The sequence below is a fragment of the Tachypleus tridentatus genome, chromosome 2, assembly GCF_004210375.1.
Source record: "Tachypleus tridentatus isolate NWPU-2018 chromosome 2, ASM421037v1, whole genome shotgun sequence".
In the NCBI taxonomy this organism is placed as follows: domain Eukaryota; kingdom Metazoa; phylum Arthropoda; class Merostomata; order Xiphosura; family Limulidae; genus Tachypleus; species Tachypleus tridentatus.
Genome location: NC_134826.1, coordinates 118,795,188 through 118,822,205, shown reverse-complemented (window position 1 = coordinate 118,822,205; position 27,018 = coordinate 118,795,188). Strand labels below are relative to the sequence as shown.

The following is a 27,018-nucleotide window of genomic DNA, read 5'->3' as shown; positions in this document are numbered from 1 at the left end:
AAAATGTAATGTACATTTGTGCTGTGATTAGACCTAGATACAAAATTTGGGTTATACCTGACCTTTAGAGAGGTTAAAACTTAATTTACATGCCATGAAACATGATAGTCTGTGCAGATAACACTTCTCTGCTATATATGTGGCAGAGAAGAGTTTTTATCAAATATATATGTATATTGCATTATTACAATATGAAGTATAACACTTTAGAGGTCACACTTTTGTTATGCAGATGTGATGCCTGGAGATTGCCTTAAATAAAGCTTATTCTGCTCAGAAATGGATTAGTAAATTATAATATGAAGTTTTGATAGACTATAATGTATTAATATATACTACATGAACTGCTTTACAGTAATTTATTACTAGAGTAGTACATTTTCTAGTCACATACTCCTCCAAATGAAAGGATAAATCCATCTTGTGTTGAAAAGGTACATGATAATGTGATGTTTCTCCTTGGAAGTCACCTCATTGTAATTACAACAAATTAAGGCATTATAATGGAAAAAGTAATATTACTGGCAAATTAAATTCTCACAAATATACATAAAAGATTAAAATAATGATAACCTGACAAACTTTCCAGTTTACAGCTGTCAGTATTTTACAAAGGTGCATGTACTGTAGCCCATAAGAGGGTCACTGACATTTTGAACTTTTTGTCATTGTTTTAATGAAAATATAAAGATCCTTCTCTTACTTTAGCACCAAAATGTTTTTTATTTAACTGCATTTGGAATTTTATAACACAAATAGCATCTGTGCCATGAAGCACTGATCACATTTGGAGTCAAAATATGTAACTCTGAAATAAAATACTTTATTCTATGATAATCCAGAAAAGGCAACCCCTCAGCGTAGTGGGCTCAGAGAAAGAAGGAGAGCTGAGTCACCTGTGAACAAAGAACCTTTTCTTCAAGAACTGTGGGTTCCAGAAGAAGAATTAGAGTTATGGGAAATAAAGCAGTTTGGAGAAAAGTAAGAATTTTATTGTAACAAATCTTTCAATAATTTTATTCAGTGAGAAAGTGTGCCAGAATAAAATCAACACGTTTTATGACAATCTGAGAGATCAAAGGATTATTAGGAAATTTATATTATTAATAAAACTTATTCCAATGATTTCTTTTAATCAGAGAATAAAAAAAAAAAAAGTACTAAGTGCAGAAAGGTATTATAATGAATAACTTTTAGAGTACCATGCATTATAATTTTATATACATTCCACACATGAGTTACATAAGTCTTCAGTTCCACCTAACTTTGTACAAACATAAGGATTAAGTAAACATAATTAGTGTTTATCACTAGTAGCTTTGGTCAAGCTCTGGACATTTTTATTTCTGCTCTGAACTCTTGGTGACTACATCTAAGTTATCATCGCTAAACTGATAAAATAAGTTAATGTAACTATTTGTAAAATGAGAAGAGATATTGGATTCTAGATTCATATCTTAATGGCCTTAATTATCAAAATCTAAATATTTTGCAATAAGTGATCCATTCTTTCATGCAGCCTAGATCTTCTTTTGTAACTTTGCCTGTGTTTCTGGTTCCTGATGGAAGTGATTTTACCAGTTTTTTTCCCCCATCATCTACCTATCCCTAATCTTATGCTCATGCTGTTTTGAATCTACCTATGCCTTTTTTTTTGTGTGTGGTAATTTTGAGAGTGGGTTCCTCAGATATGTTTCTTTCCTTCAATATGTAATTCATTTCCTGCTTCTTCCTTTTGTATTTGTTTTCCAGTTATGCAAGTCCATATTTAATTATTTCTACCACAGTTTTCTTGAGTATACACCTCCTCTTCCTCCTTCTGTTACCTTTTATGATTTGACGTAGATTTGTGTGCATCAGATCTCCTGTATTTTATGAATCTTTTTTAGGCTTAAGTTTTCCCACATTTGTCTTGTACCTTCTCCCTTTTTTTGTAATTTTTCATTCAGTTTCCTTATTTCCTTGGTCATCCATCAATTCCCTGAAGGATTTGTAAATGATGTTTGCTTTTTCTTGTTTGTCATACAATGGTATTTTTATCTTTCTCAGACTTATCACTTCATACATAATTGAGATCTGTTGGTAGGGATATGATGCCTTGCTTCTCAAGTGCTTTACCCTCTTGTTTATTTCACAGGCCATCATCTGGCTTCTTTCCTCAAAATATTGTGTTGAGTTCTCCTGAAAACTCCATACCAGCAGATTCAGTCATGGTTTCCTCTACTGCACCTTCTCCAGTTCTCTTCCTCCATCATACTACCTGCTCCTTCACTTTCACTCCTCCAATCCAGAAGTGCTGTCTTTCTCACTTCATGAATCAGCAAAAATGACACATATTCTGTATCATGCTTTCTCCCTTTGCCATTTCTCTATTTATGTTTTTCTGAATTTTAACATGGTTGTTTGAACAAAGCATATTACATTCAACCATTACTGGCTACAGTGCAACTCTACTTCATCTTTGTATGTTTTTCCATTATTGTCATGTATTCTCCTGTCATTTCTGTGCTCTTTCATTCCTTTTTCCATAGTTGTCCTCCTCTTACTGGAGTTTTTCTGGATTGGTACCTTAATGTTCTTCTCCATGTCCTTATCCTTTCTCTCTCTCACTTTCAGCCAGTAGTTTCTTTTTCTGTATACCATAATTTGCTTAAGTCATATTTCTTACTTTTTTCTGCCTCTGGGTGTGAGAGAGCTAACATACTATTGATGCTTCGTATATTCTATTCTTCATTATCCAGATTGTGATTTTCTTTGTAAAACGTTTGTGTGCCATGGAGAGGACAGCATGTTTTCTTCTATTTCCTTTCTTTTCATTACTCACATCTATTCTCATTATGATTTAGATCATCTTCTCTGTGCCATCCATGAAGTTTGTTGTTAACCCTCTCACTTATAATGAAACTTTAGTGCCATTGGGAATCACAATTGCTAGCTTGGATGAATTTGTAATGGCTCCTGTCACATAGTTGAAAAGCCAAAACAATTATGATTGTAAAAGGAAATTGTCTGCCTATTGCATGTTATTAGTCTATGTTCATTGGCACACTACTGCTATTAGTATTTAAGAAAAAAAAAAGGCTCAAGTTTCACCAACAATCCACAGCAAGAGAAAAGTTCTTGCAAGTACTTTATGTCTTTATATATTGTTTTTCATATTTATTCTTTATCATTATAAAAGTAACTAAAATACAAGAATATGGATATTTTTAGGTTAATTATTAGATTAGGTAAGATAATAATAATTATAATAATGTTTCACAAGGCATGCATATGAGCAGCTTGTAGTTGCTTGTGGATAATGTAATTCGATAGAGTAATGTGTTTTTAATAAACTAAAATAAACACTTGGCTATGAATATATTGAATATTTGTTTTGAATAAGTCCATGTGCAAAATAATTTTTTTCTTAAAATTAAAAATACTTTATCTCAAAAATTTCATCTTTTTATGTGTAAAACTAACCAAATACATTTCAAACATTTTCTTTCCTCAGTAAAACTTTATATTTTATCTGTTACTTTCTCAAATTGTAATTGGTCAATTTGACCAACCTCATAACCACAAAAAAGGTTTTTTTCATAATCACAAAAAAATTTTTTTTTGTATAATTTTTTCTAATTGTAACATGAAACTACATTTGTTTAACCTAACCAGATTTAATCTCATAATAGTTAACAGTATACATCAATTTATAATTACATTTTATTGACTTATTACCCTTTGAATAGTGTTTAACTACTATCCATACCATTATAAGTTGTAAATCATTCAGAGCACATACAGCACACATAGTTAACTGAAAAATGATTTTTTGTATTTGAAAAACTTTAATTCATAAAGACTTCATATGAGTACAAAGAGGTTATTTGGTTGGTCATATTGACCACGTTCATGTTGAGAGAGTTGACATGCACTGCTCTTTTCACTGTTAATGTTCCTGTCTATTTCTTGGAATTACTCATCTCATTAATATACCCATTACCCATGGGATGGCTATGACAGCTCGTTCGTCTTGTCTACACTTCATTTGGTGTAGATTCACATCAGCTCTTTCAGTTAACCTCTCTCCAACTTTTGTCACCTCTCTCTTTCTCTCCCTCACTGACTGCTTACTTTCATTATTCATTAGAGGATATTATGCAGCCTAGAAGTGTGAACAGCTCAACATATGTTTGTCACATATTAGATTCATTATTTGGCTTTTTTTTTTTGGATATGGACTTCCTTCTGTTGCCATTCCACTTGCATCTTATTGGCTCTACCAGTTATTTTTATTTTCTCTCTCACCTTGACAGTGGTCTTGTTCTATATCTCGGGATTTTCCTGCTCGGTCTGCCATGGTATACCTGTATTTAGATTTGCACACTATGTCCAGTTTGGTCTGTAATGTTCACTGATAAGATGGGGTTTTCTATGATATTATTAGAGCTTTTCTTGCAGTATATTATTTGCTATAAAAGCCTGATTCAAACTGTACCTACTTGTGGACTACACCTTGAGTAAAGCAGTGTCAGAATGGCTGCTTGTCATGCTATTCCTAGTTGAATAAACTGGGACTGGCCTGCTTTTAAAAATAGTTTCTTAGTTAACTATTCCACTATTTGAAGGTGTTGCATTCCTCCGAGTTCCCCTGTGTGCTTTCACTTCCTTTTCTTCAAGTGGAATACAAGGAGTCTTTGCCACTTACTAGTTTGTAGCCACTGGAATGGTGAATCATGGAGACTTCCTCATGAGTGTCACCAATTCCACTTGGTAGAGAGTATGGCAGTGATTTTCTAATGATGTAGATAGTTTGAACTTTCCTTCTGCTGTGGAACTCAGACTCTGCTTATTTTTGGACTGAAGTTGTCATATCATGTGTGTTTTTTTTCCCCATCCTACTGCTTCCTGGATGTCAAGTTCCTTGATGGCCTAGGTGCAACAATAGCATGAGAAAACATGTAAGTATAGCCTTGCAAAATAATTATGCATTTAGAGGGCAGCACAGAATTGGGAAAAGCTAAAATGTGAGAAGTGGTATCTGTTGGAAATACATTTTTGGTGTAGGAAAATGCCTGTATTAGAAAATTGTTTCCTTTGATAAATCTAAAACAGTTTTCAGTCATATTACATGGTTACTGTTACAAACCAAGAAATAATGAACATTTGATTCTGATAAACAAGTTTGTTTCACTGTTAGGTTGGAGAAGCAGCAACAACAAGCCAGAGAGAAAATAGCTCATCATCAAGCACAGCAAAGTGCTGACAAGATTCGAGCACAGATGGAAGCACAACTTCAGCAACAACGACAGGCTATGCAGCAGAAAAGGTTGCTGGACTCATCTAAACAGACTCCACAGCAACTGAAAAATTCAACATCACAAACTCAACCTAAAATTGTAACAGCCAAAACCATCACTGTAGCTCTGACACCTGGTTCTTCAGGAGTAACCACCCTCACACCTCTTTCTTCATTGAATTCATCAGCTGGAAAGGTAAGATATTTTTTTAAAAAACATGGCTATGATGGTTCTTTCTAATTGGACCAGATGTTTAAAATGGGATTCTTGGTGAGTCAAAGCTTTTTTGAAGTAATGAAATTAAATTTGGCTAAATCAAAATAATTAATTCTTAAATTATGTTTTTTTGATAAAATATTCTTAAATTTCATAAAAGCACTGCTTATTTTAAAGAGATAATTGAAATATGTTTTGGACTACAACAATATTGAATATTCTTTATTATGAGATAAAGAAATGGAAAAAGAAACTATTACATTGTTGTTTTGAATCTTGTATATAAAGTAAGGTTTTGTTATGTAAAATTTGAAATTTACCTACCTTACAGTTTTATAAGTACTGCTTTAAAGTTTTAATTTGACTATTTAGTTTCTGAGTAACTTTGCTTCTGCTTTATGAATATTTTTCTTGTGAGTTAGGTTCAGGTTATTACTGCCACCACACCTGGTAAAGCAGGAATTGCTAGTCTAGTTGCAACTGCAAGCACACCAACTGGACAGCCCTACAAAGGTATTCGAAGGATATTTACAACACGGGGACCAAGACCTGATAAACCAGGAGGTAAGTTTAATGATGTGATTGAGAAGTTAAATAAAACATTATATGGTTGCTATTTATATTGTTATCATTTCTAAAGAAAATAAAGAAATGGTTATGTTAGTGTTATTAAAACTTCTGCATCTATTTTTAAAAATATGTCTGCCCAAACAAACAAAAAAAATGATCAAAAACGTTTTTTAGTCAACAATAGTGTGCACTATTAAAAGATCCTTTTAGAAAGATGCTCTTTAATCTGTGTAATGTAGTTAGTTTGATCTTTAAGAGTAAGTTGTTGCTTAAATACCTTTTTTTTTTTTTAAATTACAGCATAAGTATGTCATTTGTAACCACAGTACTGTTATTGTTAAGTAACAACATTGTGGATTGCTATATTTTTTGTGTATTTTTGTTATACTTAGGACAAGTGGTCACAGCAGTAGCTTCATCTTCAGGTGGGAGTACGACATTAAAACTTCCAATTGGAGCAGCTATACTTCCTAAATCTCCTCAAATCATAGTGCGAGCTTCTACTGCTTCGACCTCCAGTGGAACAGCTTCTGGTTTGGCCACTAAACCAACAGTTCTAGCAGTTGCTGGGGGTGGACAGGTAAGCTTAGATAGCAGATAAATATGTAAAGCCTTTTTTAATCTGTGCTAATTGAACTGAATAGTTTTTAAACTATAAATTAAATACACATATTTTATAAATACATTTGCAAACCTGTAGATTATGTATTTTTCAAGTTTTTATTTTTATTAACTTCAAGGTCATTACACAGAGTCCCAAGACAGGAATTATTCAAACTCAGACAACACAAGGATCCCCTGTGAGAGCTCAAATTCACATCTTTCAAGGTACAAATGGTCAACTCCAAGTTCGTGGACTTTTGCCTGGTATGTTGTGTTTCAGATTATTAAGAGCAGTAATTGATACAATGTGGTGATAAACTAATAACATGAGAATATATAATGTATAAAATAAATTCTGTTGAAAGATATTTTTCTGTGGTTAATAATATGATGTGTCAACTGTATGTTGTATTTTAGGTAGCAGATAATTCCTGCAAGATAAATTGCTATATCAAGTTTGAAGAAGTTGCGTTTATTCTAAAAATATTTGTGTGTTATGTGAACTAGTTTTATGTATTTTATACTAATTTTGTCTCCATATAAAAAGGCTTTCACATTATATTATATAACTCAATTACGGTTGTTTTTTGTTCCTTCAGTGGATTCAAATACACAGTGGACTGTCTCAGATGCTTGGCTATAAGGCATGAGATTTAGAAATATTTATTGTCAAATTAATGCTGGGAAACTTTGCTTTTGGTTAAATCTTGCATATCTTTTAATTTCAGGCCAGCAGCTGATTCGCATGGCAGATGGACGTCTCCAGTTGCTGACGTTACCAACTGTGCAGACAAGCACAGTTCAGCAAACTGGGTCAAAAACACAACTGAGTACAATCCGTCCTTCAGTTGCTTTAACTTCTGCAGTGTCCACTGCTGTTGTAACTAGTTCTACAGGGGTAGTTTGTTCATCAAGCACTGGCACGTCTGTTGCCATATCTTTGCCTGGCATTGGTACAATTGCAGCAACAGCCACTGCAGCTTCAGGAGGTACAGTTCAGCTTGTGACCCAAGGCCAAACCACACAAGCCAAGGTAATGTTATTGTGCCAATGTGCAGCTAGATTATCTCAGAAAATCACAGTAATTTTTGAAAGTAGGTTTGGTTTTTCATTTCTCTCAAATGTTATAAAGCCTGAAGTCTTAGAGTTCTGTTTGTTAAAGGTCAAAATTCCTTCCACTGTCAGAAGAAGAAAAAGTAAATTGGTAATTTATTTCCAAATTGCAGTTGACCAGAATTTATTGTTAGAATAAAGCTGAAAAGTCAAGATCACACAGAGATCATCTTTTTATTAAGCTTGAATATATTATGGGTTTTGATTTTGTATTAAAGTAAATAAAAGCAGCATGATTTTCATACTAGTATTTTATTTCCTACTGTCTATTTATGCAAACAATAAAGTGTGTTTTTAGGTATGGTTACCCTTTTGTTTTTGTCATGGTTTTTCTATTGCTGTACATATAGGGTGTTCGGAAAGTCACAGTGCACTTGTATATTTATTAACAGACATGTTTCAATATAGAATACAGGAGGTAAATATGAATGACAATTATAAACAATGTTGAAAGTGACTCCCGTTGGCATCAATACAGGCCTGGATTCTTTTTATTTTGTTTCTAAACACTGCTATCAGTTGCTGGCTTGAAATAGACTGAATAAAATATGATTACAAAACTACACAGTCACTTTCCGAACACCCTGTACTTAATCTAATCTTTCTGGAAACTTTAGTCATCAGATCCAATACATGTCACTGACTGTAACTGAACAACGTTCTTAAATCAATATACTTTTAAATATATTTAAACTTTATATATTCTACATAAATATTTTGTTATTTCCAAGTTTCATTTTGGTTGTTAGCAGTGATCATAAGTATTATAAGTATTAAGTTTGTATGTCTTATTTGAGTAAGAAGTTGCCAGAGTCATTTCATGCTTTACTATAGTACTGGCTTGAATAAAAGGAATTTAGTTCTGTGTCAAGACTTGGGTGAGACAAGATCACTTTCTATTAACCTTTTTTCAGCCCCATGCTAAAGATATAAAAATGAGTGATATTGTAAGTCATATATCTGTTGGTTACAGATGTACATCACTTTTATCGTTTCACTCATTCAAAAGGAACTCCAATTTAATATTGTATTTTAATAAATAAAAGGAAAGAATGTAGATCATATGGTCTTTAGGCATAATTTTTTATAGATGTAGTGTTTTTGGAAGACCACCAGTATGTTCAGTAAAAGAAAACTGAAATAGACAATTTTTTGGCTTTGAAAACAGTTGCTTGTATATCAGTTTTTAGCCTACTGTCAGGACTATTACATTACCAATTGTTTATTACCATCAACTATAACTGGCCCAACATGGGCAGGTGGTTAAGGCGCTTGACTTGTAATCTGAGGGTTGTGGGTTTGAATCCATGTCACACCTAACATGCTTGCCCTTTCAGCCATGGGGGTGTTATAATGTATTGATCAATCCCATTATTAATTGGTAAAAGAGTAGCCTAAGAATTGGCACTTTAGGTAGTGATGACTAGCTATCTTCCTTCTAGTCGTACACTGCTAAATTAGGGAAGGGTAGCACAGATAGCCCTTGTGTAGCTTTACATGAAATTCAAAGCAAACAAACAAAGAAATTTAAGTGGGCAATCAATTGTTTTAACACCTCTTCTTTCACTAAGATATTGATCAAGAACCCTTCTTTATCATTCAGTAATTGGTGCTAGAGCTTGTTGACATGTCTTAGTGCACATAAGGAAATTTTAAGGAAGTTAAACTTTTGAAGGGTATGCATTATCTATTTAGTGTTATGCTGTTGCATCTTTACAAACCTTTAGGGTTTAAACTGAAAATTCACTAATAGTTTGAAGATACTTAAATATTTGAAACAGTAAAATTGTCTATGTATATAGACAGTGTATAATCATAAAAGACAATTGCATAACCATAATGCACAAATGTTGTAATGGTTAGACTAATTTACTCTTAAACAACATGAATACTAATTTCTATAATGGTAGGTTATAACCATTAAATTGCAACATTTCTCTGAGTGGACACATTAAATGGCATTTCCATTGCAATAATAAATACTAGTCAAGTAGATGTGCAGTATAAAAAAATTTTTTGAGTGTCAACTTATTAAAATCTAAAAGTTCCCTTAAAGGTCTACAAGTAAAAGTGAACTCCATAATGAGCTTTCTTTTTGAAACTTTTGTAATGCACTTTAAATGTCTTACTTTTTTGCAGTCAATTTTATATGTTTTAAAATATGAAAAATACATACAAATTTTCTAATTTTGAACAAAATCTCTTAAGACTGGAACTGGATCAGAATAGAGGTGTAGATATTAAGTCGAAACTTGGTAGGAGTGGTTATGCAGTTGCATCACTACTTGTTCAGAACAGCCTGTTTCTTAGTAGAGTATGTCTTTAGTTATGAATTAGCTTTTTTTAATATAAAGTTCAAGGTTTGAATAATAGAGAAATTGTTAAATGAAATATTTTGACCCTTGGTTTCAACAGATGAACAAATGGATCAGTGGAATGAATTAAGTTAGGAATGGATATTTCTGTTAAATATTTCTAAATGTTCAAAGACTAGTTTTCAAGTAGTATTTTGAAATACCTTTGTATATGACCTTACAGTCACTACAGGAACGTAGAAGCTTAGATAGTTGATCTTTATATTGAAATAAATTTAACATGGGGGCTGAGTGAATTTTAGAGTAGTTTTTTGGTTAAAGAGGAGAGTTGTTTTTCATTTGTAAGGACTGTGAACCCATAAAAGGGAAATAATGAGGGTAAATATGGGAATGGTGTGCACATTGGCTGTCAGAATTTGTTGCTTAAGAAATTGCTCATAATACTTAAAAATTGAGTAGGATAGTCATTATGTAACAGGTGTTTGTAAAGAAGTATAATTTTCCTGTGAAATATTATTCTATTTATTTATTTTTCTTCATTGGTTGGTATATTTTTAAAGTACATTTTTCATTATATATTCATTTGATAGAAAAAAGTCACATTTGATGTAATATCAGTATATTGTCAGTGTTAGCATTCATAAAATAATGTGAACAGCTGAAGGAACTGCAGAGAAAATTGTGAACATAATAGAAATCAATGAATTCTTCAGGTATATTGAGTATTTTAAACATTTTTGCCCCAAAAAAGAGCTTTGATTTAATTAGCATTTATTGTTGTTATTAAAGAATGACATTGGCTGTTTTATTTCAGGTTCAAGCTACAACTGTAACAGGAACTGTTGCTACTGGTGTAACAACAACTGCTGGAACTGTCACAGTTGCAGGAATACAGATGACTCCAAAAGTAGTTCATATCCGGCCACAGGTTCAAGCATCTGGTCAACAACAAACAATTATACAGACCCAATCTCCAGGTAAATGTTGAAGATTTCTGGAATTAGCAGTAACACCATTAAGAATTATACAAATTTTTAATTTATCATTATAACAGTATTTATTTGAAAGCTTGACCATTTTGCCTGTGTGTGTGTGTGTGGTGTGTATGTGTGCCATTCCATCCATGTTTTGTTTATGCAATTGTTAGTATGTGCTTTATTTTAAAGTAGTTTTGAATAAGAATTTACTTTTGCCTGTGAAAAACCTGAGGAAGTGCTAAGTTAGTGTGGGAATTGGTAAACAACAGTAAAAGTGATTTATACATTTTTTGTGGTATAAAACTGCTTAAATGCTGTTAAAATAAAATTTCATGATATAATTTTAGTTTAATAAATAAGACATTTTACTTGGTTTTACACGTTTTAGATACCTGTGACTTTGTTTTGATATGGAGCTTTAAACTTATTATAGAAATCTGTAAATGTATCTACTGATACATCACTTCTGCTTTTATTATTTTGAAACACAATAGCATACTATTCATTCAGTTTTGGAAATTATAACAGTGCATCTAAAGATATGTAACCACTTTATTAACATGAATAGAGGGTGTCATTAGATATTTAACTCATCACAGGCTTGGTCAGTCTGACCAACCACATGACCTTATTGTATTTGTTTAAAGTCTTTTTTTTTAGATTTAATACTTCTTACTTTCAATAGAGTGTGTATATCTTCACAAAATTTGGCAGTATTTCAGTTAATATTATGAGTTTTTAACAAACAAAAAAATACTTTATAATAAAATAAAGATTTGTTCATGAATGCATTGAGTATTCATTTTGAATCATCCATGTGCAAAGTGATTTTCAGGTTAAGATTAAAAATAATTTTCCGCATCTCAAAATTCTTAAATTTCCTTCCTGTAATCCCTAAAACACACTAAATACATTTCAAACATTTCTTTTTTAATAAGACTTTAATTTTTATCTTTATATTTTACCCAAAAAGTGAAAAATTTAAATTACCCCTTTTTTCTTTCTGGAATGACTTAATATTGTAACATGAAACTACATTCGTTTATTCTAAGTAGCTTTAAACTGATAACATTATACATCTATTCATAATTAATTTTGTTTTACAGCCCTTTGAACAGTGTCTAACTACTATCTATGCAACTTTAAGTTGTAAATCACTTGGGGTGGGGGTGAGTAGTTCATGTTACACTATTGAATTACATTACCCACCAGCTATTCTCTAATCTTAACTAACCTAAAAATATTCTTATTTTTACATTTTAGTTACTTTTATAATATTAAATAAAGAATAAATGTGAAAAACATTAGATAAAGTAATTACCCAGTTTTCTGTTTTTCTTGGTATTGATTATTGACGACATTTCACCTTAATTTTTTTTATTCTAATGGTGGTAATGCCCCAAAGAACATAAGTAACATGCAGAAAGTAGACAATTTCTCTTAACTCTAAATATATTTCTGGCTTTTTAACTGTGCAATGAGTCACTATAAATTTTTCCCAGCTAGTTGTGAACTTTCTGATGGAAACAAAGTTTGTACTTACGTGAAACTGACAGTTATCTGTTCAGAACACAAATTATACAATGCATAATTTGATAGATAAAAATCTTGACTTTCTATTAGTTATAGGTAATGTATAATTAAACATGAGAGAAAACCATTAAGAAATCCTGAAAGAGAAGATGTTACAGGTGGACTTTGATTTTTATTTGATAGCTGTGTAACCAAACAGAATTGAAGGCTATAAAATTTTTTTTTTGAGGAATGAAGATTTTATAGTGAATAATTTACGTTTAATGTCATATTTTTTGAAGGGATAGTACATAAAAATGAAGATGCCTAGAGAAAATGTCATGTACGTGACACTAGGGGAAATTCAGGATTTATTTAAATATTTGTTTGTAGAATTAAGAATTTCACATTTACATACTATTAAAATGTGGATTATTAGTTAGTATTTTAATGTATACTACGCAGTATAAGATAAACAAAAAGTGGTTCAATAACAGTTTGAATATGAGACACTAAAACTTTGTGTTATGCACAGTAAAGGATACCTTGGGTGAGAGGAAGAATTCAAAAAACTTGAACTCTCTTGCATTAGGTATTGGATGTGACTTTAACTGAATGTCAAAAAAAATAGTGTAATCCTTCACAAAGAGAAGAAAAATCAATAATATTTTAAACCAATGGCTTTTTTTACATTGAAAGAGTATCAGTTATTCTGTTGGAACAGTTGAATGTCTGAGATATGTTACTTCTTGCACCTTTATTTCACATATATGAGACCTTGTTCTGTGATGGAACATACGGCATTTTTACTTTTCGGTTGGGCTTGCACTTATTAATATTGAGTAGCTTAATTACAATTAAAAAGGGTTTTATTGTGTGAACATGGTAGTAACTCTGAATTACTAACTTCAAGTGATGACTTTTTAATATGTTCTGTTTACACTTTTTGCACTGTTGCATCATATATTTATGTATACTATTGCTCTAAATTCTAATGTTATTGAGGCACTTAGCACCTTTATCTTCAGTAACAGATAATTTTATTGAAGCAATTTCATAGCATTTTAATATCTAAATTTACTAATCCAAATCTGAATTTGTGAAAAGTGTCTCCATAAACTTTTAATAATTTTTCAATTAAACTTTTATGTAATAAATTGTTTTATATTTTAAATTAAAAAATTCAAATGTAATTCAGTTTTGTTTTTCTAAAGGAAATCAATTTTAATTATTATTCCTTTTAATCTCTGTCCATTAATTTAAATTTAAGCCTATGATTTTCACAATTTAAACTTTTCCAAAATTCTATGTGATCTCTGTTTGAATTCTTTACTTTGATATTTTAGTAACCATTTATTTCAAGAGTTAGATAAAGCTTTTTCTATACAAATTAATAACTAACTATAGTTAAAATAGCTATTTATTTGCATTAATCAGTATTTTGCTTCTAATGTGAAGTCTGTGTTTTATTTTATAATTTGCTATAACTCTTTTCTGCTGATTGCAGTTCGTCCAGCTGTCCAACATGGTGTCCAGCAACTTCGCCTACAAAATGCTACTGTTAATATCCCTGGTATTGGTACTGTAATAACCACACCTGTTGTGTCAAGTGCATCACCAATAGCTGTGAGCAAAAATAGTTCAACAGAAGGTCAAGTTTTGAGTATTGCTCCAGGCCAGTTGACTGTGCAAGGAACCACATCATCCATTCCTTCAACTGTCTCCATTCTCAGAACAACAGGTACAGCAACTAAATTGCTGACATCATCATCTTCAGTAAAAATAGACACCAAGAAGCTTATGGCAGCACCATTACAACTGTCCCTTTCAACATCAAAAAACTTCAATAGCTCCCCAAATAACTATTGGATCCAAAACCCCAGCATCTCCCACAAGTTCTGTAGGTGGCAGTGGTTCACCTCCTTGTTCTCCAAAGCAGTTTGTCTTAACGCCTGCTATTACTCAGCAGAGTGAGTAGCTCAGTCATGTTTACTTTGTCACGTGTGATCTGGTATTGTACCATTGAAAAGTTAAATTAAAACTTTATCAAGTGAACTGTGCATACACACACACACACACACAAAAGAATTGTCAAGTATCCAATGGTGTTTTTTTTTTTTTTTTTTTTATTGCTGACTTTGATTTAAGAGCACCTTCTGATTAATGAAACAATATTTTACAACTGAGAACTTGTGTTAATGTTCTACTGGTGCCATATCCAAATGTGAATTAACCTATGTGTCGAAAAAGGAACAAGTAATTGAATTTTGGTAACATTCTGCCTAAGTAATTAAGAACTGTGAGCATATATAAATTATGGAGTTATAAAAACAGAAATGGTGTTCTGATGTTTAATTACTGCCCAGTTTTTTACAGGAAGTAACAGATTGTTGCAATAAATCAGCTACAAGAGATTCAAACATTTTTAGTTTTAATTAAAATTACTTTGAACTGTAATTTAATTTTGTTTTTGAAATGAAGTCTTTTTTTTTTTTCCTTGTTTTTGTTTTTCTTTCCTTTGTGGAAACAACTAGCAGAGTAATTTGTTCATTGGAAATTTTATTTTAAAAACATACTTGTATACTTGTGAATGTGTAAAATTTCTAAATGTTTGGTTGAGAATGAAGTTATGAGCTGTGTCAGACAGTGCTTTCTAATTTTAATGTTACTTGTTTATACCTATAAGCCCATAGATAAATATATTTTCTGGTTATTTTCCTTTTTTTGATATAATGAAAAACAATTGTTTTATTTTTTTACGTGTAGTTTATAATTAGTTAATGCTATTTGTGAATCAGAACATGGGTGGCCTAATGAACTTATATTTTTAACTGTTATATATTTTTAATCAAAAGACTTAGTTTCTCAAAAATCCTTACATTCTATCTTGTTGGCTAGTTTCATAGGTAACAAGTATGGAGAAGGGGAGATATTTTTTATTTGGTTTCATTTAAATTATTAATTTTTCAATAAAGATATTGGAATATTCTTTGGCTAATAGTATTTTCTATTCATCGATGCATTAATAAGAAGAGGTTTAATCCTAGGAATATCTTTATTCATTTTTATAGTTGTTCGCCAAGCTTTGTTGAACCCTCAAACGTCTCCTGAAGTTCAGCAGAAACTTATAGCTTTACAAAGACACCATCAACAACAGTTGCAGAAACAACAGAAAGAGGAAGGTGTTACGACCCAAACAAGCACTGTAGTAACATCTGATAAAAACAAGGCCAAAATAATTCTTTCTCCAGAACAGAAAATCAGCAGTTTCAGGTAAGATTTAATTCTTTGTATTCAAAACATTATTGGATATCGTGAAATTCCTTGATGTTCTTAGCTTCTTTGGAACTGGATATAGGGACTTTATAGACATTATAGTAGCATCATACAAAAATAGCACTCAAACTTCATAACAAAATCTTTTTATTTTTTCAGATAGGTTTTGTGTATGATGCATAGAAAATAATTCAGTGTATTTTTTCAGTGTATGGTGTAGTAATTGACTTATTTTATTTAATAATCTAGAGGTTGAAAACAAGCAATACTTACAATTTTAACAGGAATAAACAATTTAAAATATAATTGTAACAAAAAATGAATGTGGTACAGGTGAAATAATTAAAATATATTTAAATCAAGTAAAGATGGAAGGAAAGTTTTTATGTATAATGTTTGTTTTAAGATTGCATCATTTAAGGACCAAAGGAGGCTTTTTATAAATTTTTATTTTGCAAGAAGTTCAGTATCATGTTTGGTAAAAGAGGGCTTATAGTCTTCTCACATAAGTGGATGAGATGTGAACGATGGACGGTTGGCAAATGATTTTTGTTGCAGAAATTTATTTTTCTTCTGATATGGTATTTGTATTTTTCACAAGATTATCTATTCTTGTACAGTCTGCTCTCTGTAGGCAAACATTTTTCTTTATGTACGCTACAAGCCTTCTCTCCCTCCCTTCCCTGTTAGAATCAAATGATTCCAATATGTCGGTCATGAAAATTGTGATGTGTTACTTCTTCACCAATAGAAATGTAATGCTTGTTACTCCTTTATACTTTTACTAAACTATCACTTTTCATTTGGCTGCCCTTGTCCTCAAATTCATTCCTTTGTTTCAAGTGTCACATTCAGTTATTTTACACTCATGACACCGTTTTCATTTAAATTATATCCATGTTTATTCAGACTATTTCTTTCCTACTTTAACTTAATCCCAGTTTATTACAATTGTATTATATAAAATTTGGATTTAGATTGACCTTGATTATAAATTCCAAAGTTGATTTTACCACTTCATGGATCATACCTGCCAGTAGCATTATGTCACAAACCTTAGGTGTGGGCAACCCTGTAGGATATTTATCAGTATTTATTTGGAGGGAGAGTTAATGTTACATCAGTCAACCTCCACCTCTGAACATTTCTGCACTTCCTCCTAAACCTGCTAATCCTATTTAAGCTGATGAGAACTTGAACTGCCTGTTTCCACCTACTGAATTTGCCAGACTTCCTATTCCGCTCCTTTCGCTTTGGATTCCATTTCTCAGGTATTTCATGTTTTATCCTTTGCTTCTCTTTCCTATGTACTGTGTCTTTCCTTATTATATCACATCTCTGTTTGGTTTTCCCCTTTTTTCAGATATTCATGTACATACTGACCAATTTACTTCTTTTTGTGATCTTTTCCCTTCTACCTTCACCAGTTGGATTCAGTGTTAATTCTGTTTGCATATTCTTCTTTGTGTTCTTTTCACTGGAAGTTGTTCACTGTGTCTTCTCATTTGCCTCATCTTTGTTGGCCATTGGAGGAAATTTTACACTCAAGCATGTGGACTACACCTAATGTTCATCTCCAATTATTTACACTGTATCATAGTTTCTTCTTCATTGTATTTTTGTCTTTGATGTGTGGCTTCAATGCAATTTTGACTGCCACGGTTCTCTTCCACTTCTCTTTCTTTTATCACTCATATCTCTTGCACATTTTGCAGATGTTCAGAGAATATACGTGGCTCAGAAGTGGTGTGATTCACCTCAGCAGATGTTTGGTTCTGACTCTTTTTCTCATTTCCAGGGTTATCTTTCAAATGCTTTCAGGGGTTCCTGTTATATTCCCTTGCACTGGTCCTATCTCCTATTCATTGGGGATTCTAGCTAATATTGTGGAAGAAAGTGAGTACAGTATTGGAGGTTATAATTTTCCTTCCCTGAAAATGTATTTACAATACATACATACCTACATTCATGCTTCCCATCCTCCCTGCTTTCCTCTGGTGCTTACTTTTGCCAAACTTCAATGATAGTTCAGTAGAGGCATATAGAGGGAATCATATGTCTCATTCCTGTTGGTGGTGAAGTGACACATGATTGTTTGTTTGCATGAAAAATATATCAGAATCATTTGATTCCAGTAGTGGGAGCAGAAGTCTGTTGAAATGAGTAAAGAAATAATTTTCACATATGGAGGATGGATGAGAATAGTTACCCTGTGCATTTCTTGGAGCAAATAACATCCTTATTCTTAACTAATTTGTTTGTACCCAGACATCCTTCATACACCTACTACCATATCTTGGGAGACAGAGCTCTCTTATCACGGAACAGATTAAAAACTTATATACCATCTACTATCCCCAGATTGACCTGAATGTCACTATGAAATCCAGTTTCACACAAAAAATTTTTTTTGCTACAAAGATTATTTGCCAACTGACCATTGTTCACATTTCTACTTATACACACCTGAAGTCTACAAGACCTGTATTAGTGAAACCAAATGTCACCTTAAATTACAAACAAATAAACAGGTTGGAATATCTATTAAAACTAGAAGAATAGTTACAAACCCATCAAACTCTGTCTTTTAGCACAATACAGAAACCGGATGTCCTGTTTCTCTCTCCAACTTTAAAATTCTTTCAACAGCCAAGCACAATACTGAACTTCTTAGAAAAGAAACATTACATGTGAAAACTTTCCTTCCATTCCTAAATAGTTCATAGTCTTCATTTAAATCTATTTTACCTATTTCATCTAGGCCACAATTTTTATTTTCTCGTGTTATAATTGTATATTCGAACTATTTAATTCTTGTGTGTGTTTGTTATAATTACAAATATTGTTTGTTTTATACTGGTATATTAGTGATGATGGAATTATGATGATTTTGAAATATTTGATAAATGCTTCCTATAATCACGTTCATATTTGCATTATCACTGTGGAATTTGTAAAATACAAGTTATAGTACAGTTAGTATTCGTATTATTTCATCATATTCAGAATACAGAGAATCCTACAGATATTGTGTGAATATCTGAATATCAAATTTTGAACTATCAGTCAATATGATAATTTTGTCACCTTGTAACATTTAGTGTTCCCACTTTTTATAATGTCACAAGATGTGGTCTGAACAATTACTAATTTAGAAAACTTTAATATAGCTACAAAACACGTTTAAATATGATTTAATAGATTAAATTGTGAACTGTTTACATCAACATACAGTGAATAAAGTGATGAGTGGTAATTTTTTCTCAGTCTTTGCTGTGATTTGGCAAAATAAAATATATTGATCAATATCAGTCATGTTGAAACTTAGTGGATATATCTGACCAACAGGGAAAAACTATGAAATTCTAAGTAATTTCAATGTTTTTTTCCAAAACTACCTTGCAACAAAATTTTGTGACATTTCACAGCATGAAAAAAATGATAAACTAAGTTATTATGACTGTCATTTCTGTCAGTAGAAACTGTATGTTGTTCAGTAAACCAGTATTAAATGTTATGTGATTTGATTAATTATTCCTTATATGGAGGATAAATAGTAGAAATATCATTATCACACTTCTGGTCTCCAAAAGGGTTAACTGAAAAGATAAAATTCAGTAGTTGTCTTTTATAGTGACTTAATTGTAGAACAAATAAATTTCATACGGATGAAAAATACATCATTCTATCAACTGCAACAGAAATATGCTATGTATCAAAAAATAACTAAAACATTTGTAAGACACCCTTTGTGTTCATATTTCCTTTACCATTATAATTTCAGCTTTATTTGGATCTGTAATACTTCTTACAGTATATCCATATATTTTAACTGTTACATGTTTAAGGATGAATGTATGTCAACAAGTGATGAAAAGCATTCTCGATAAAATTGAAAGGGAAGAGAAAAGTCAGCAGAAGAAGCAGAAACAGAAGGAATCAGCTGAAGAGAAGAAGATAAGAATTAATACCAATAAGCTCTACTCTGCCCTTTTTAAACACACGGAGGCCTTGCGCAAAGAAATAATGAGAAAGAGACAGTTACTGGAAAAAGAATTAAGGCAACAGGTCAAGGTTGGTTGAAGTATTTTATAGTCATATACTGTAGTTAGTCAAATGTTAGTGTATTGTAATAAGATTTAGACAGTAATTCAGATGTGTATTTATTTATGTATAGTTAGGGAATTTATAGTTTTTGTTATCCTGTAATAAGAGTCGAAAGGTAAAGGTTGGTTGTTTCATAACTGTAGAAGTAAGGGTAATTTTACTAACAATTTCTAAATGTAGTATTATTTTGATGGTTTTTTTAGGTGTAACTATTCCTACACTCAATTATGGAAATTTGAGCAATGGTAGGTTTTGAAACTGTGGGCTATATCATCCAAAATTTAGGCCCTATTTTTCCATCTATGTTTTATGTTTGATATATGAGATATCTGTCACTAGCACTTTGGAAGTTATTGTTTTGTTAAACAGCTTTTTGTAGAGCTCTTCAATATATCATGGCAGATATTCCTCTGATAGGAAATAATATTCTGTTGTTGAGTTTTTATTTTTGATAAAAATTTTTGCAGATAAGCACCTGAAGAAATATGTGCATAAACATTGTCATCAATTATAAAATTTGAATTAGGGAAGCCCATTTAAATTGTAACATAAGTAACTGTTTTCTTATCAGTTTTTGGACAGTTAGTCTCAGACAAGTTGGTGTTTCAGTGATTGTTTCATTGATATAATGTAGCTTTGTTATATCTGCAGCTATGAATTAAATGAAAATGTAATTTGATTTTAATTCTCTCACTATTATTATAATGTCATTTTTTGTGTACAGGATACTTATAATCTTTAACAGAATCTTATCAGTTTTTGAATGGATATATTAAGGAATCTCATGGTTACCATATGTATCATTCTCCTTTCAGGTTCCTGCTAACTGCAGGAGACCAATGTATAAGGATTAATTGAATTACATTTTCAACCTAAGGAATAACAGTGTCAAAGACACTTATAGCCTCTCTAAAACCCAATTTGTTTCTAAATTTGTTATTATTTTATTTTTATAAACTTTAAATTTTAAACTGTGATTTAATTCATAGTCTGAAGAGGAATACGAGTCAAATCTTGAAAGCAAGACTGTCTCACCTACTTCACCAGTTAAACCTAAAACTGCTTTACTTACTCAAAAGTCAGTGAAAGAACCAGTTCCAAAACCACCTAAGAAACGAAAGATGACTTATTCTACTGAAAGTAATGACTATGTGGATAACAACAAGTCTGAGCAAATAATTTCAGATGTACCAAAACCCAAAAAATCCAAAATCTCTTTAAAAATTCGAAGTCACAAGTTATGTCATCTTTGTCGGAAGCCTAACGAACCTTCCAGGTAGGGTGATAATTCATATTTTGCTGAAATTCAAAAGTCAACCAAAATTTAAAATAGTGTAATTCAAAGTTTTATAAGTATCTTTGAATGCCTTTAAAATGTGATGGGAAAAAGTTTAAAAGTTTACATTATAAAAATTTATTTAACAACAATTATTGTCTTTTCTGTTGTGAAATTTTGAAGATCTACTTGATGTTTTTTGTTTATATTTTTGTAGTATGAAATGACATTAGTATGTATTGCCAATTTTGAATGTTATGTTTTAAGTGTTTTATTAATTCTTTAACCAATAGAAATTTGTACTATGATACACAAATACTTCTGTCCCTGAAATTCTGGAAAGTCATGGAAAATGAGCTATAAAAAATTTTTATAATGGAAATTCAGGACAATGTTATTCCTACTTAAGCCATGGATCTGGAAAAGTTCTTAATTTTCAGTTTTCACTAAGAAATTGTCACCATTAATTTTTTTTTTAATCACACAAAAAAGAAAAGTTTGGTTATAGCAGTTGGATTTTTGATATTTTGTATTGCGAAGTGTAAATCTTGTACTTTGCAAGATCTTGAATTGTGTCAGTTTCCACTGATAGACAACTTTCATGAAAGAAAATGTCTGCAAAATGTAAGTTAATCTTGCATGACAGGATTTAAGAGTCATGAAAATTTGAGTTTAGATCCTTAAAGAAGGCCTGGAATTTAATTTCATAAATAAGATGAAACTTATTCACTAGCTTATGTTATGCTTATATGGAAATAATAAGATGTGTATTATGTCATTTGACAACTATATATTTTTATTTAACTAAAAACTGGCCATAATCCTGCAATGATGATTTTAACAATATGTCTGTTAAGCATTTTAGAGCAGTGATTCTCAACTGGTAACCCGTGAGATACAGTTATGGCCTGCTGCAAACCAAGGACAACATGTAACTACCTAATCAAACAAATCATCAACTACATATATGACCTTTTAGTATTGTTTCAAATAATTAAGTGAACTTTGAGGCACAGAAGGTTGAGAAACTCTGCTTTAAAGTATATGAAATTGTTTGAGTAACTGTTTCTTGTTATAATTGCTATGAATTAGTACTGCTAGCAGGCTCAAAGAATAATTTATTATGTATGATTAAACAGTTGAGTTTTTAGTGGTTGATAACTAGCTAATGTTCTAAGTATATGTTGTTAGGGATTTATAACAGTATTAGTTGAAAGCTAGTGTACCTAACAGTAGTAAATGAGACTAATTTTATCATATTTTTAGTATTTAGTCATTTTTATATGAAGTAAACAGTGTTTTATTTCATCAGAATCATTCTTAACAGTGCCATAATCAACCTCTTACTAATGAAACTCAGTATTGTATTTTTTTTAAAGTGATAGACAAGTTAGAAAGTGTAGTTAGTTAATTGTATGCAGTTTGTATAGCTTTTACAAAACAAAAAAATATATCTTGTTCAGTTAAATGGAAAGGTATGCTGACAGTAACTTATCACTTAAGAAACCATTTAATTGGTTTATCTTTGGTTCATAATTATTAAACAGGCTTAAGGTGACAATTATGGCTTAAGAATTACAGGTAAATGCTGCCATGTATAAAGAGAGAGAGCATTTACATTAAGGTATTTATAACGTGTTAAGCTCTTAATTTTCAACAGAGTATTTCACTATAATTTGGAGTTTTTCCATTTATAGACTGATGTACAGTTGTTCAATAATCTTTCTTTTAGATATGTCTAGTTGAAGTTAGCATGTTAGATTCAACAAAAGAAGGGGTAGGAAATATTGTTATATATTGACTTGTTAACGTATAAAAATGTACTTGTTAGTTTGTATAGGGTGAATGACAACACAGATTTACTGGTTTTTTGTTGTTTTTTTTTCATAAGTTGAGTCACAAGAGATATTTTTTGATAGTTTTGTGTGGACTGGGTCATATTGGATATATTTGTTGGTAGTTTTTTTTCAGGCTGGATCATATCAGATATATTTGTTGGTAATTTTGTATAGGCTGATTTTATATAGATATATTTGTTGGTAATTTTGTATAGGCTGATTTTATATATATATGCAAATTGATAGTTTTTAAGGCTTGTTTACACTGACTCACACTTGATAGTTTTCAACTTTTGGGACTGTAGTTTATGTACACTTTGTTTAAATGAAGATCCAAATGTATCATAAAATGTGTTCATGCTGCTATTATGACCACACTTGTTTCTTTGCACAATATTTATCTCTATATGTTGTGTGAAGTATTATTTGATTGTTGTTAAAATATTTGTTTACAGCAGAACTAAAACAAAATATAAAGACTGAAAGAGATATTTTTGTAATACTAGTAACAAATAAATTTATTATGTTTTCAGTAAGCAGTAGATAAAATGGTCATTTTCCAGGAAATTGTAAAAAAGATTTAATGTACCATCATAATATGCTGCCTTTACCATTTCATAACATGCAAAATGGATTATGACACTTATTTGTCTCAATAAACTTCATCTAGATTTATGGCTTCCTGTGATGTATGTTGCAACTGGTTCCATGTTGATTGTGTTGGCCGGACTGAGGAGGGGTTAAAAACTAGAAAGAAGTTTGTGTGTGTTGAATGCGAACGTGGTGATGATGAAGAGCTCTATTGCTTTTGTCAAAAGCCATATGATGAGTCACAGTATGTAACTTGCTGTAATTCTATTATTTTCATGTCTTGTAGGATTGTGTATTTGAAACATAGGCATCTGCTTTATTATTATTATTATTATAAGTCTAAACTGTATGCTTATTATTACTTCTGTACTGAAAATGTGAAAAGTGTAAAACTGCTTGTTGGGTGTATATTTCTTGTATTTTACAAATGATGATGAGAAATATAAAACTATTCATACAAATTAAATATTTTAGCATTACAAAAGAATGTTGTCCATGGTATCAGTTTTATTATCTAGATCAATGTAACTGTCTCATACATGATTTAAAACTTTAGATACTGTAACATTTTCAGTTACAAAATGCTGTATTCTACTCTTCTGTAACTAGAAAATAACACATGTTTAAGCCTCTTTATGTATGTTGTTTTTGTAGGGAAGCTATTCAAGGTCTTAAACTTTTGTTCACACGAAGGTTACAACAGTATTGCCTAGTAAGGCTTGCTTGTGCTTGATCCCATTTGTGTGTCATAACTCCTGAAGTGTGGGTCATTACTTAAATTGAGAAATGTGCAGAAATTTGTAATTGTCATGTAATTTGAGATTTAGCTCCCATGAGAATGTACAATGGGAATGATTATCGATGTAGGTAATCAAAAGTAATGGAATATTGTATTGGAAACTTTTCTTCTGGCATAGCAGTTTAAAACATCATTTTTCTTCCTCCTGTTTGTGCCTTGTATAGATATGTCTGGAAATACCACTCTAACAGCCAGTAAAAATCTTTCAGTACCAAGCATAAAATTGTAACCATACCACAAAATCTGCAGGGATGCATTCCTAGAAAAGCCAATATTCTCAAAATATTAGTTTAGTGGAAAACGGGGGATATATTCTGAAAGTAATAAAGTGACCAAAGAGTTTTTAAGTTAATAATGAAGTATAATCACCAAATATCCACATCTGTAAAAATATGCAAGTATTAGTTAAGAAAAAAAAAAAAAGTCAACACTTAGAGTATTTCAGTTTTTACTCTTGAAGGCATGTATTTTCTTGCCTTTTTATCAGTGATTTTTTTAATCTTCATTACATTTACACTTTGATGCTATTTTTTTAGCTTTATTTGTACCAAAGTATTCACTAATGTGCTTTTACACAACAGTATTATTTACTTTAAAACAATTCAAAAGTATAAATTTTATGACTAATTAATGCAAAGTATTGCAGTATAAATAAGAGTACTGTATGTAGTGAATCTGTTCACTATGCATTTTTACCATATAAAATACTAGCATTTAAAATAAATGAAGGCCATGCTTTCACTATTTAGGAATTGGTGGAACTATCCAAAACAGTAAACACTGTATGGGGTATTCATCTGCTGCACCAATTCAGTTTTCATTTGTATGAAAGTTGCTTGGGAGACTAGTTCAAAGCACAGAAATGTAAAATGGTGGTGCAAGTCTTATATTTTGGTAACTAAAAGCTGGCTGTGGAAGTTCAGAAGTGCAGTTATCAAACAAGAGGCTCTCAAGGATTAGGTATAGTGAGTTTGGTAAAGCTCCAGTATTTTAAAAACTGTGTTGTAAAAACATTTTCTGTTTAAATAATACACGTTTTTTTGTTGTTTTATTCTTGCTGATTAAAGTTCAATTTATTCTGTGCATAACTTTGTTCTTGAGTCTGTATTTTGTGGATACTGTTACAAATTGCTGTACACATCCTGGGCATAACATGCATAATAGAATAATATCCAGTTGTAAGATCGTAAGGTTTCAAGAATTATCATTAACATTATTACTATGATATATGATGATGTATGTGGCTTTCCCCATTTCTAACCTCTCAATTCAATTTGATAGGTTTTACATCTGCTGTGATAGATGCCAAAACTGGTACCACGGCAGATGTGTGGGAGTATTGCAAAGTGAGGCAGACACTATTGATGAGTATATTTGTCCAACTTGCCAAGGTAACACCGACATCAATCAGGCCAATATGAAACAACTTGAGTCAAAGGATTATGAACATCTTCAAAAACTATTTAAAAGTTTACAGGTACAAAAATGAGTAAATCATTGTAGTATTTTGTCACTTTTTAGGACCTGTTGAACAATTATGTTCGTTTTGCTTTAATTTTCAAATTGGTAAATTTTGACTTTTGAATATTATTTTTTAAAATTAAAAATTGTTGTGTTTTTATGCCTATTGATATTGCTACTTATTATTTACACTAAATGATAAAGCATTTTTTATTTTCTTAAGAAATTTAACAAATTTTTCTGTACAATATATAAATACTTCAAAATCACTACTATAACTTGATTACTGCATTTGTTTCCAGAGTTTTAAATAATTGCCACCTTTTAACCAAAGTCCATCCTGGTGGGTTCAATTACTGTACAACAAACATCCTTTGACAAGACAAATTACTCTTTTTGTGTCTCTGTTGTTGCAGTACGAATTGTGAAAATTGCACTTTATAAATCACTTTTTTATATGCTAAACTGAAAATCATGCAGTGTGCTTAACTTTCATTAATTTGTTTCCTGACTTAATTTGTGCTCACTCGATTGCCTATATATGTACATTCTCCAACTGGGGCCTAGAACCTTTTACTAACTACAAGATGTTATGATGTAATAATGTTCACTTAGAGCAATAAGAAAAATGCAGATATTAAAGTAATGTAACATCAACTTACAACAATTTAAAACTTTCATCCAGTTATGTAAATACAAAATCGGCATCTCACCAACAAAAGGCTGAGGCGAAGACAAAAACGATGCAGATAATGACATTTATGAGTAAGAATTCAGAATATGAAATCATAAATGCAGAAGTGATGTTCACGCAATACGTCATTGCTCATAATTTATCCCTGGCTGTAGCCGATCATGCAGGACATCTTTTCAGAAAAATGTTCAAAGACTCTGATATAGCGAAAAAAAAATGGCTGTGCTAGAACCAAAACTACAACCATTGTACAAGTGTTGGGTTGTGAAAATGACAAAATGATTTAAAGCATATTTACTAACAGTGTTTACAGTTTAGCCACAGATGGATCCACGGGCATGGATGACTTAAAACTGTATCCAGTGGTTGTACGATATTTTTTGTATAC

At 31.2% G+C, this 27,018-nt stretch overlaps 1 protein-coding gene across 5 annotated transcripts in view; it reads left to right on the top strand.

The window, feature by feature from the left end:
• E(bx) (nucleosome-remodeling factor subunit NURF301 E(bx)) overlaps positions 1–27,018 on the top strand; it is a 93,524-nt gene that overhangs the window by 49,796 nt on the left and 16,710 nt on the right. For 2 of the 5 annotated variants that reach the window (XM_076490505.1, XM_076490504.1), the window contains 13 exons: positions 843–981; positions 5,183–5,477; positions 5,921–6,062; positions 6,461–6,648; positions 6,809–6,935; positions 7,400–7,704; positions 10,914–11,076; positions 14,096–14,329; positions 15,660–15,861; positions 19,713–19,938; positions 20,961–21,247; positions 23,756–23,920; positions 25,757–25,952. In XM_076490505.1, coding sequence (XP_076346620.1) covers positions 843–981; positions 5,183–5,477; positions 5,921–6,062; positions 6,461–6,648; positions 6,809–6,935; positions 7,400–7,704; positions 10,914–11,076; positions 14,096–14,329; positions 15,660–15,861; positions 19,713–19,938; positions 20,961–21,247; positions 23,756–23,920; positions 25,757–25,952 — 2,669 coding nt within the window. Of the gene's footprint in view, positions 1–842; positions 982–5,182; positions 5,478–5,920; positions 6,063–6,460; positions 6,649–6,808; positions 6,936–7,399; positions 7,705–10,913; positions 11,077–14,095; positions 14,559–15,659; positions 15,862–19,712; positions 19,939–20,786; positions 20,932–20,960; positions 21,248–23,755; positions 23,921–25,756; positions 25,953–27,018 lie in introns of those variants that run through there. The other 3 variants (XM_076490506.1, XM_076490507.1, XR_013025390.1) reach the window with 3 other exon arrangements.